This window comes from Anomaloglossus baeobatrachus, chromosome 6, assembly GCF_048569485.1.
Source record: "Anomaloglossus baeobatrachus isolate aAnoBae1 chromosome 6, aAnoBae1.hap1, whole genome shotgun sequence".
Classification (NCBI taxonomy): Eukaryota; Metazoa; Chordata; class Amphibia; order Anura; family Aromobatidae; genus Anomaloglossus; species Anomaloglossus baeobatrachus.
Window position 1 is genome coordinate 62,353,738 of NC_134358.1, and position 12,102 is coordinate 62,365,839.

General features: G+C 52.6%; 1 protein-coding gene across 2 annotated transcripts in view; it reads right to left on the minus strand.

Annotated features, from left to right (window-relative positions):
* The window catches only part of PKHD1L1 (PKHD1 like 1), a 278,999-nt gene that overhangs the window by 94,022 nt on the left and 172,875 nt on the right, over positions 1 to 12,102 (minus strand). For both annotated transcript variants that reach the window (XM_075352949.1, XM_075352950.1), the window contains exons 39-41: positions 11,068 to 11,313; positions 9,115 to 9,264; positions 7,415 to 7,592 (exon numbers count right to left, since the gene is read on the minus strand). In XM_075352949.1, coding sequence (XP_075209064.1) covers positions 7,415 to 7,592; positions 9,115 to 9,264; positions 11,068 to 11,313 — 574 coding nt within the window. The remainder of the gene's footprint in view (positions 1 to 7,414; positions 7,593 to 9,114; positions 9,265 to 11,067; positions 11,314 to 12,102) is intronic.

Here is a 12,102-nt window from a genome sequence, read left to right on the forward strand (position 1 = left end):
GAGACAACCAAGCCCCGTCCTCGTGACGTAGTAGCGGGCCCGGAAGACCGCCCCACAGACCACAAAACTTACTCACCACCTGCACCGGGCACAAGCCATCCCCTTGCACCGCATACAACACTACTAACCTGCCTCGACCCATCTGGTCCGTCTTGGACCGCCGAAGCCGACACTCCACTCTCTGTCCCACTACCGACACATCCTCGAATAGCAAACCACCCCCACTAACCCTTGACGGGCTCACCAATTCTCCTATCCGAAAAGCCCCGAAAAAAGCTAACACAAAAGCAGTTTCAAACAACACCGTCTCATACGCTGAGACACAAATTCCCTCCACCAAACGCCGTAACAAGTCCAACGAAATGGGCCGCCTAGTGTCCCGCACCTTCACCCCTTTCCGAAAATCTTTCAATGCCTGCCTTACCCGGAAGTCCCGTGAAACGTCCTGCTCACCCCTAACCTTTAACAAAAAGGCCACGGCCGCCACCCTAAGCGCCACAGCCGACGCTGACCTCCCAGCCCTAAAATCCTCACTCACCAATGCCAAGAGCACCAATAAATAATCCACTCACCCGTTACCAAACATCTCACCCAGCACTGCCTGCCACTCAACCCACACTTTAGAATAACGGCACCAAGTCACCTCGGTCACCGAATTCCTAATCAAACCCACAATCACTGCCTCACCAGGCTCCACAATTCCTCTGGGCACACCGCTCCGATCTCGTCTGCCCCCGGCAGTAACTCCTGAAACCTGTGGAACTGAAAACGAGATAAAGCGTCAGCCACCCCGTTATCAACCCCCGGCACATGTTTTGCAACCACATGAATATTCCACAGCAAACACTTGAGCACCAAATGCCGCAGATATGCCACTACCGGTCCAGATTTCGCTGACAAGCTGTTTATTGCATGTACAACTGCCTGATTATCGCAATGAAAGCACACTTTACGTCCCGAAAATTGCGACCCCCACAACTCCACCGCCACCACAATTGGAAACAACTCGAGCAGGGCCAGATTTTTTACCAGGCCACCCTGTCGCCAATCCTCGGGCCACCTTCCCACACACCAATGACCCTGAAAAATGGCGCCGAAACCCGCCGACCCGGCCGCATCCGTATACAGTTCTAGAGCATCATTGGGTACCACCTTCTTCAACCACAAAGTGCGGCCGTTAAAATGCCGCAAGAAGACGTCCCAAACCAACAAATCTTCCTTGATCTCCCGCGTGACCCGCACAAAATGCGCCGAGGACCGTACGCCTGCCGTAGCTGTCGCCAACCTCCTGGCGAAAATACGCCCCATCGGCATAATCCTGCATGCAAAATTCAGCTTTCCAAGCAAAGACTGTACCACCTTAAGCCGCACTTTTTTTGCTGCCAGCATTGCTGCAACCGCACTCCGCAAATCCACAATCTTGTCCTCTGGCAACCTACATTCCATGGCCAGCGAGTCGATTTCAATAGGAACTAGGAACCGCATAACCGGCGCCGGCCCCTCCGTTTTTTCCTGCGCCAAAGGGATCCCGAAACGATCCGCCACTCTCTGCAAGGCGAACAACAAACCAGCGCAAACCATGGAACCCGCCGGACCAACACACAGAAAATCATCCAAATAATGAATAATGGATGACAAGCCGGACACGTCCCGCACCACCCACTCAACAAAGGAGCTAAAAGCCTCAAAATATGAACAAGAAATCGAACAGCCCATGGGCAAACAACGATCAACATAAAACTTCCCGTTCCACCAGCAACCCAGAAGGTGCTGACTCTCCAGATGCACCGGCAACAAACGAAACGCCGATTCTACATCCGCCTTTGCCATCAATGCACCGCGTCCTGCCGCCCGTACCAAGTCCAGCGCTTTGTCGAACGAGACGTAGTACACCGCCGACAATTCCGGTGCAATGCCGTCATTCACAGACGACCCCTCCGAAAATGAAAGATGACGAATGAGCCGAAATTTTTTCGGCTCCTTCTTTGGCACCACTCCCAGCGGGGACACCACCAAATTACTGCACGGAGGGCTCTCAAATGGGCCCCCCATCCTGCCCAGCTCAACCTCTTTACCCAACTTCTCACCCACAACCATAGGGTGGTCCCTTGCCGACCGTAAGTTACGACAAACCGGAGGCAATGCCTCAACCGCCGACGAAAACCGTACAAAAAACCAAACCGCAAAAGCGACGCCGCTGCCCCGTCCGGATACCTACTTAAAAACGGCGCCATCGCCTCTATTTTCACCGGCGTCCTCCCTTTTACCAGACCCGTCCCCGGCCTTGCCTCTCCCTTTCTTAAAACATTTGGACAAACTATGTCCCCCCCCCCGCAGCCGGAGCACTCATGCTTGAACCTACACGCTGCACCAAATTTGCACTGGCCTTCATTAAATTGCCAGCACAATCCCTTTTTCTGGATCCCCGAGGGCCCGGCTCCCGTTCCCCCGGCGCCCCCACGAAAGGGCTGGCTCGGGGCCGCCATTAAACGCATCCATAAGGAAATGTCCTTATGGTCCCACCGCATGCCGGGCCGCAACGCCTTCCGTTGCCTAAACTGCTCATCATACCGCAGCCATGCCAAGCCCCCATACGTGCGATACGCCTCCCCGATTGCATCCATATAGCCAAACAGAGCCGAGCAATGCTCCGGCTCCTTTTCCCCTATCACGCTGGCCAAAATTGCGAACGCCTGCAACCAATTGGAAAAGGAACGAGGAATGAGCCTATAACGGCGTTTTTCTTCCTCCTCCTTTTCCTTCTTGGAATCGCTCGGCTTCACCTTGTCTAGGTTAAATTTCTCCAGGGGTAGTAGGGAAAATATCTCCACATACTCCCCTTTCCAAATTTTTTCCCTCACCTCTTTTTTGAGGTGCGCCCCTAGCGGTCCCTCAAAGCACACATACACCTTGCTCTTCGCCCTGTCATCCAGCCGCACCACCTCATCCTCCTTTTCCTTTTCTCCCGTTTTGTCGCCCACGGACTCCACTACTCCGCTAACTGCACCCGCCCCCACCGGCGCCTTCTCGCTGTTGGCCGCTGCTGCGCCATCCGCCGCTGACCCCGTCCAGGCCGCCGGCGCTCGCGCTAAACCCTGCAAAAACCCCAGCAACTGACTAAGCAGATCTGACCCCTCTGGCGCTGCTGTGCCTGCAGCCACCTCCCCAACACCAGCACCCCGCGCCGCAAGCAATGCCGATTCCACGGCTAGCTCACCCGACCGCGACGCAGAGATGGAAAGCGGTACTGTGACGTCCTCTGCCATCTGCTCCTCTGGTTCGTCCCCCGACCTGAGGGCTCTGTCTTCTTCCTCGCTGTAGTCGTCCTCCACTGTCCCAGCTCCGGAGGACGCAGTCGATGCGTCCCCTCCACCACGGCCGCCCTCCTGGGCCGCCGCGTGGGCACTGGCAGAGGGCGTCCTCTGCTTTCTGTGCGGCGACAGCCCACAAGACCGTCCTGTCCCCTGGGCCGCCGCCGACCGCGTCCTCTTACTGGAGGAGCCGCTCCCCGGGCTTGGGGGGCTCCCCACCGTCGTTTCCTGCCCTCCAGGGCCTCCGACAGGGACCTCTCGCTGGGTCCTCCCCCGCCCGAGGGAGACCGCGGCCGCCGGACGCAGTGCTGCTGACCTGAGGGACCTGGCAGTCGCAGCAGGGCTCCCGCCGTCCCTCCTTCTCTCCGCAGCCTCGCAGGTATCCGGGTGGCGCCTGCCCACACCGGTCCCCCTGCTGTCTGCCTGCGCCCGGCCCCCCCACCGTCCTCGGGGGGTACAGCTGGCCTCTATCATCCGCTGGGCCCGCACCTGTATAGGAGCATCTGCTGGGACGTGCCCCACCGCCGGGGGCCCGGCATCCAGCGCAGGCCCCAGGCCAGACACGCCCCCTCTCCGTGCCTCCGATCCACGCCGGGCACGGCCCGGATCCCGGGCTGCCGGTGGCCTGCCAAATCTAGCCCGAGGCCTGGGACCGGAAGTAGGCCCCAGGCCGGGCCCGCCTCCATCCAGGCCACCGCTGGCCTCATTCCACCGCCGGGCTCGCTCCCGGCCGGGAGACGCCGCTGGGCTCTGCACTCCAGCCCGAGGCCTGACATCGGAAGAAGGCCCTGGGCTGGCCACGCCCCTTTCTCGGCCGCCGCGGCCTCGCCGGAGATTCCTCCCGGCGGCCGGGGCAGACGCTGGGAGCTGCTTCCGCCCGCCCCGCTGCGGAGGGTCCCGAGGGGGGCTCTCGCTGGGCCTCCTCGCCCCCCCTGCGCCCGGAGAGTACCTGAGCGGGGGCCTCGAACGCCGCCCGCGGCTAGAGGGGGAGCGAGGGGCAGTTGCCGACGGGGAAACCCAGGCAGCCCTGACATGGGACTGCACTGCTTGGGCCTCGTGCACCGCCATCGCCGCTCTGATCAGCCTATTCAGCTCCTGGAGGTCCGCCATGCTGGTTCCTTGGTCCTGGTCCTGGGTCTCCAATCTGTCGCTGTCCAGAGTCCAAAAGGGGAGGTAAGACCCTCCCTCATCACTTTTATACTCCCCTACAGGGATCCTTTCTCCACCAATCCCCTATATCTTCCCATAATGCCCCTCATTATAACTTTATTAACCCCTCACTCCCTCCCTTCCCTCTGGTCATGTCGCCCCTCCCCCCTATGGGGTCCATGGCTTTCTTTACACGCTAGCGATCGCTCCCGCCCCCGTCGTTTGTGCGTCTTGGGCAAATCGCTGCCCGTGGCGGACAAAATCGGTAGTACTTACCTGCCTAATGACGTCGCTCTGGCCGGCAAACAACCTCTTTTCTAAGGGGGCGGTTTGTGCGGCGTCACAGCGACGTCACACAGTAGGCAACCAATAGAAGCGGATGGTCACTCCTTCCTCGTTGCCGGAGGACGCAGGTACGCTATTGTTCGTCGTTCCCGGGGTGTCACGCGTAGCGATGTGTGCTGCCTCAGGAACAATGAACAACCTGCGTCCCAGAAGATCAACGACGTTTTGAAAATGAACGACATGTCGACGATCAACGATGTGGTGAGTAGTTTGGATCGTTAGTGGTCACTCATATGTGTCACATGTAACGATGTCAATAACGAGGCCGGATGTGCGTCACGAATTCTGTGACCCCATCTCGTTAGCGATGTTGTTGCGTGTAAAGCGGTCTTTACAGTTGTTGTCAGTACAGGGACATGATCTGATCATACCACATCTCCTGGGCTGAGGAGGAAGGAAAACAGTATACAGACAGGTAAGGAATTACAGCTGCTGCTTTCTGTGAGGTTAAACTTGTTTAGAATAGGCAGGAAAACTGGACTGCTTAGGTAAGAAGGGGCTGCTCACACTGCTATGCACCCATTCTATCTCATCTAATACTGGAGATACCAGGGATGATAAGGTAAAAAGAGGCTGCTCACACTGCTGTCCACCCATTCTCTCTGATCTAATACTGGAGATACCAGGGGGGATGAGGTAAGAAGAGGCTGCACACACTGCTGTCCACCCATTCTGTCTGATCTAATAAAGGAGATACCAGGGGTGATGAGGTAAGAAGAGGCTTCTCTCACACTGCTGTCCACCCATTCTATCTGATCTAATACTGGAGATATCAGGGGTAATGAGGTAAGAAGAAGCTTCTCACACTGCTGTCCACCCATTCTATCTGATCTAATACTGGAGATACCAGGGGTGATGAGGTAAGAAGTGGCTTCTCTCACACTGCTGTCCACCCATTCTATCTGATCTAATACTGGAGATACCAGGGGTGATGAGGTAAGAAGAGGCTGAACACACTGCTTTTCTCCCTGTCTATCTGATCTAATGCTGGAGATACTGTCGCGGGCGGAGGGGCCGCGCTCGCTACGCTCGGATCCGGGGCTGCTGCTGCTCGGTGGCTCGAGCGGTGGACCGGACCCGGGAACTCGAGCAGCGCTCCTCGCCCCCGAGTGAAAAGGGGTGTTGGGTGGTTTTTAGGAGATAGTTCGTGACGCCACCCATGGGTCGTGGTGATAGTGGGCACCACCGCTGCTCGTGACGGGATTCCCGGGAACGATGGCGGGAAGCAGCTAGGTGTTGGTTCCCCCTCCGTGGGTAGGGGTTGGTGATCTCGGGGCCCGGTTGTGGTACGGGGAGGCAGTAGGGTCGTGGGGCAGGGCTAAAGGGCAGAGTGGCGCGGTGCCGGATGGCACTGTTGTACTCACTCAGGCACAGATTCACAGAGTCTCTGGTAAACCAAACGGCTGGCTGGACGGGTCACGCAGCCGGCTGCAGTGTCTTTGCTCTCCCCGGACAGGTTGATGGTGGCTGTCTTTCCCTGCACCGTTGTAGAATGTATTGACTCAGATGGTTTCCCACTGGTAGTCCGCTCCCTAGTGTGTATGTACCGAAGGAGCCCGTTTTGCCCGCAGGCGCTGGCCCTTAGATCTCTAGCCCGTGGCAGTGGCTTTTTATCCTCACTGTGTGGACTGTTGCCTTCTGTTGGGTCTTGGGTGTGAGGGAACCCCTGGGGTCTCGGTCACTATCGGATTTGACCATTTTCGGTGGCTCCTAGCCTGGTTGGGGTCTGATTGCCCTGCCTTTGTGCTTGGTACAGATCTGCTCCCCGGCTCGGTACCGGCGGGCCACCGCCCGTCCCTGGTCCTACGGTTCCGCTAACCTGCACCCACTCCTGCAGACGGCCACCACCGTCTGCCGACCTTGCTGTACGTGCCTGGGCTCCTACCCAGACACCAACAGTTTCTCTCCTGTCACTTTCAACTCCCAACCTAAACTTAAACTGACTACTTTTCCCGCCTCCAGGCCTGTGAACTCCTCGGTGGGTGGGGCCAACCGCCTGGCTCCGCCCCACCTGGTGTGGACATCAGACCCTGGAGGAGGCAACAAGGATTTTGTTTGACTGTTGTTGCCTAACCAGGGGAGGGTGTGTGTGTGTGTTGTGTTTGTGACTACCTGGCTAGTCCAGGGCGTCACAATACCAGGGGAGCTCAGGCAAGAAGAGGCTGCTCCCACTGAAATCAACCTTGTAATTCTTAATAACAATATAAGATTAAAACAGTGGATCTTCATACTACACATATGTTTACGTGACAAGATTTGCCCCCTGTCCCTCTATCCTATTTTTTTTTTTTTTTGTATTGGTGGACTTACAGGCAACTTTAACGTGACAGACTTGGAGTTTTGCATGCACATTAGTCTGTGAATGGCCGGCCACCGTAACAAAACAAACTGGTGGCTCAGTGTCTAATTGCACCAGGACAAAAGGAATTTTAATCACATGAGAGCAGAGCTCAGGATACAAGCCATTTTGAAATTCATTTTAATTAATAAAATGTTTATTCTGATACAATGGTATCTTGGTCGTGAGACAACTACTTTAGCTTTCACACTCAGTAATATAAGAAAAAACAGTACTGCTATCTTTGATAACCCACCGATATGGTGCATACCTGAACTTGGATCCGGTGATTGTGAGTCTGGTCCCCCCGGCGGTGCCTCCTCTCTTGGGGGTGACATCAGTTATGGCGGGAGTTAATGCAGAAGAGTATGTGAAGGAGTTATTGAGTTGAATAGTGAAATTTCCATTCACCACGCTGACATTACAGCTTTGGGAGGAGGTATTAGTATCTGATGGAAGACATGACATAAATGGTTAGGAAAAGCCTTACACTTATCACAAGGTGTCATATGTGGAGGTTCCACCTCTGGGTCCTTGTCCAGGATTTAACAGGTGACCTGTGACCACTGTGATGTATCAACCGGCTGTATTACAAAGGGCCGGTATGTTTTGCAGAAGCATGGGTGCTCTGCAATGTGAAGTTGGCTGGGACCTGTGGTTCCACAGGATTGCATTACATGCAGAGCCATGGAAGGGTGTGTGATGCTGATTACACACTCCTTACCACCTGTGGGTGTGGCTCCAGGGGTTAAAGCAATCCTGTCTCTGAACCTAGGTGGAGTGTGTCTAGGGCAGTCTAGATAGAGACTAGCTCCAGACATCCAGTGTGTGGACTGGAAACAAGTGAGAGCAGAGCCGGGAGCTCTGAGTGTGTGTCTAGGGCAGTCTAGATAGAGACTAGCTCCAGACGTCCAGTGTGTGGACTGGAAACAAGTGAGAGCAGGGAGCTCTGAGTGTGTCTAGGGCAGTCTAGATAGAGACTAGCTCCAGACGTCCAGTGTGTGGACTGGAAACAAGTGAGAGCAGGGAGCTCTGAGTGTGTCTAGGGCAGTCTAGATAGAGACTAGCTCCAGACGTCCAGTGTGTGGACTGGAAACAAGTGAGAGCAGAGCCGGGAGCTCTGGGTGTATCAGCCTGTGTGGAGGCTGAACACAAGGCTCTGATATTGAGTCTGAGGTGAGTGCAGCCAGGCCAGGGCTGTAGGGCCAAATCTTTCCAGGAGGAGAGACAGACAGGGGTCTGCAGAGGGCCCTGGGTGCTGGAAGGAACCTTGGCTAGAGTTGTACGCTGGCAGGAGCCAGAGAGTGGGGAAGTTGCTAAAACTTCCATTATCAACTTATTGTTTATGGTTGAGGGCAGTTTATGCTGAGTGTTTTTAAATAAACTGCCGGAATTTCTATGAAGAGACGTGTGTTGCTGAAGCTACCTCACACTGCTGCAAGCGAGTGGAACCCCCACGTTGCAGGGCGCAACGTTACACCACGTTCTGGTGATTCAAATCAGCCATCAGTGGTCACTCCGCCATTAAACTTAATAGAGTGATATCTGGTCTTGATCAAAGTTGCATCTATTGAGGTCTATAAAAGTTGGAGAAAGAGATGATCCCACCCTATAGTAATTTATGGTCATTAATCCTGTAGATAAAAATACCCCTTCAAATTACATCAATTTTCATTTATCAGTTTTCCTACATAAAAGGAAAAGATATATTTAGAGATATGTTATTTTACCCAGTTTTGCATTACAAGAGGTTAACCTAAAATTAAAGTGGCTTCCCTCTATATGTAGCATTGCCACTGATTTGCTTTTTATTACCTCCAGCTGCTGCCAGATGTCAACAGTGTTTGGAGTAAAATCATCTTTGCCAACTTGATGACTACAATGTGATGCATTTTTATTCTTTGGCTACATATTCCTATATTAAATAATTAATTGATCTTAAATTGATCTTTATTATAGCGGGTCACTTACCGTTCCTCATGGGCGTTGCGCAGTACAGAAAACTTGCAGTTGAGCTCTCCTGGTCCACTTGACACTCAGAGTTGCACACAAACACCTTGGACAGTTCATTATCAAATCCAGAGCCGGAAATTGTGAGAATTAACCCACCGCCAAAACTGCCTGCATGGGATCAGATAGAAATGAGGATCACTGTATAAGTGTAATGAGGGGACTGTTAGGATAGCAGGGAACAGGGGCTCGTATGCTGTCAATCACGCTAGGGGACCCTAGGCTATCCCTAATCTCAGGTTTACACCTGATGGTTGAGATGTCAGAGTCCTGTTCCTGGCTATACTCCTGACTAGTACTACTCTGATATTCCCCTCCCACCAAAGAAGGAAAGGCTGGGGCAGGAATGTGATGGAAAACAGATAAAGATAGAAGGGAAAACCAAAACTCTGACAAACTTCACACAGAAATAAACAATGAAAAATTCAAGAGTAAAGCAAAAGCAGGAAGGTATGAAAAAAAAAGGCAACAAGGGTTAACTCCACAAATGTACACAGCAACATGTATCACAAACACCAGATAGTCTGGATCACAACACCTCACTGGGTAAACTATAGCTGGCATAGGTGGAAGAATCTAGTCAGCATATATAGGAGGAGAGCAAATGTGATTTGTTTCCCCACAACATGTGATCAAGGGAGACTAACAAGCAGACTAGCAGAGATTACCTCTTGTTAGCCTAGCTATGAATAACCACTCTGCAGCTTAAAGCCCAAGTCTGTCGTTGTTTATTACAGGCAACAGAGAAGTTATCGGGTGAAGGGTCAGAATCTGTAGTCTGAACAGAACTTGACACTGCCATGACAGTTGGTTAAGTTTGTAAAAATTTCCATGTGACAACAAGCACTTCCACACTATGTGATATTGTAGCACAGTTTGATGACAACCCAAGTAACTACCATTATAGCATTACAAAGTGGTTAGAGGAAAGTTAGTGGAGCACCTGAGGTAGTAAAAAGGTATTTGAAGAGTGAAGACCTGTGTGATGCAGATTTTTGAGGAGATGGAAACGGAGCCAATTAATGAGATGAGAATGAGCATGCTGTCTGCATCCCTCCCATGTCACCGGTCCCAAACGTGCACACCTCAGAGATAGAAAGGACAGTAGGGTCAATGAAGAAGACAAAAGTTGGTTTAGCAGGAAGCATCAAGTGTACTAACAGCAGTAAAAGGATTATTCTGCAAATAAAATGTATCACCCATTCATGGGATAAGTTATAAAAGGTGGGAAGTCGGACTGATGCTCTTTAGGGGCACTTTGCACACTGCGACATCGTAGGCCGATGCTGCGATGCCGAGTGCGATAGTCCCCGCCCCCGTCGCAGCAGCGATATGTGGTGATAGCTGGCGTAGTGAAAATTATCGCTACGCCAGCTTCACACACACACTCACCTGCCGTGCGACGTCCCTGTGGCCGGCGACCCGCCTCCTTGTTAAGGGGGCGGGTCGTGCGGCGTTACTGCGACGTCACACGGCAGGCGGCCAATCGGAGCGGAGGGGCAGAGATGAGCAGGATGTAAACATCCTGCCCACCTCCTTCCTTCCGCATATCCTACGGAAGCCGCGGTGACGCCGGTAGGAGATGTTCCTCGCTCCTGCGGCTTCACACACAGCGATGTGTGCTGCCGCAGGAGCGAGGAACAACATCGGACCGTCGCATCAGCGTAATTATGAATTACGCCGACGCTGCACCGATGATACGATTACGACGCTTTTGCGCTCGTTAATCGTATCATCTAGGCCTTACACACTGCGATGTCGCATGCGATGCCGGATGTGCGTCACTTTCAATTTGACCCCACCGACATCGCACCTGCGATATCGCAGTGTGCAAAGTGCCCCTTACTGTGCACTTTACTGTGCACTCAAGAAAATCTTTAGTCCCAAACCTTTATAAATATATTTATAACTCACCTTGATTTGGAGACACGCCGGTCATACTAAGTTCGTAGGAGAATTTTGCACTGGATCTTGCAAACCCCTTCACATTTTGGAATGAAACAGGGAATGTGCCGCCCCAGTGATCTCCTACAGTGCAGTTCAGCTGGCTGTCAGACGTAGCTACGACGGTGCATGTGGCATTGCCAATGGTCACTGTTGTTTCTGAGGTATCCAAGCCAAATCCAGAACCGGACACTGTGATGTTAGTTCCTGAAGGTCCTGTGGAACAACATAAAAAACAAAGTTACTCATCAGAAATACACCTTTACAGCCCTGATAATCTGGTGCTCAGTTTACATTTGAAAGTGCCACATTATTGAACTTTCTATAAACATGGGCACAATTAGTCCTAAAGCAAGTGACTACTCTGGAAAACTGCAATTTGTGTTTTAGCTAAATTTTTCATGGCCAGAACATGTACCCACTGCTTTCGGCTGTTGACAAGTCTTTTTTTTTTTTGCAGACTGAGGTCCCATTTGATTAAGTTGTTTCCACTAGAGTTATGGCGTAAAACACCTTAAAAAGTTTTACAATTTTTGTGCAACATAAAGTTGCACAAACCTTTTGTGACTTTCGACGTTTTCATGCCATTTTCAGCCAGCTCTACTGAAATGGGCACCGAGGGGAGCAGTTGGGATGGGACATTGCAACGCCCAACAAATTCATTAAAAGTTGACTGAAGTAACATTTCTGGTGAGGCTTAGGCTGCTTTCACACTGTGTTCTGTTCTCCGTTCAGTGGACCTGTCGGGGCTTCCGTCTGAATCTCCGACAAAATGGGTTTCGAACGTATGGGCCAAAAGGGCTATTGCCTATAAAGGTGCAGATGGAGTCACCGTGTGCTCTGTCATGCACCATTTTCAGGAGAATAGGCTTACTGGAGATGGACACCCAGATGCAGTTTACTACGTCTAGGTGTCCATCTCCGGTAAGCTAGTACTTCCGAAAATGCTGCACAACAGAGCACACGGTAACTCTGTCTACACCATTATAGTCAATGGCCCTGCCG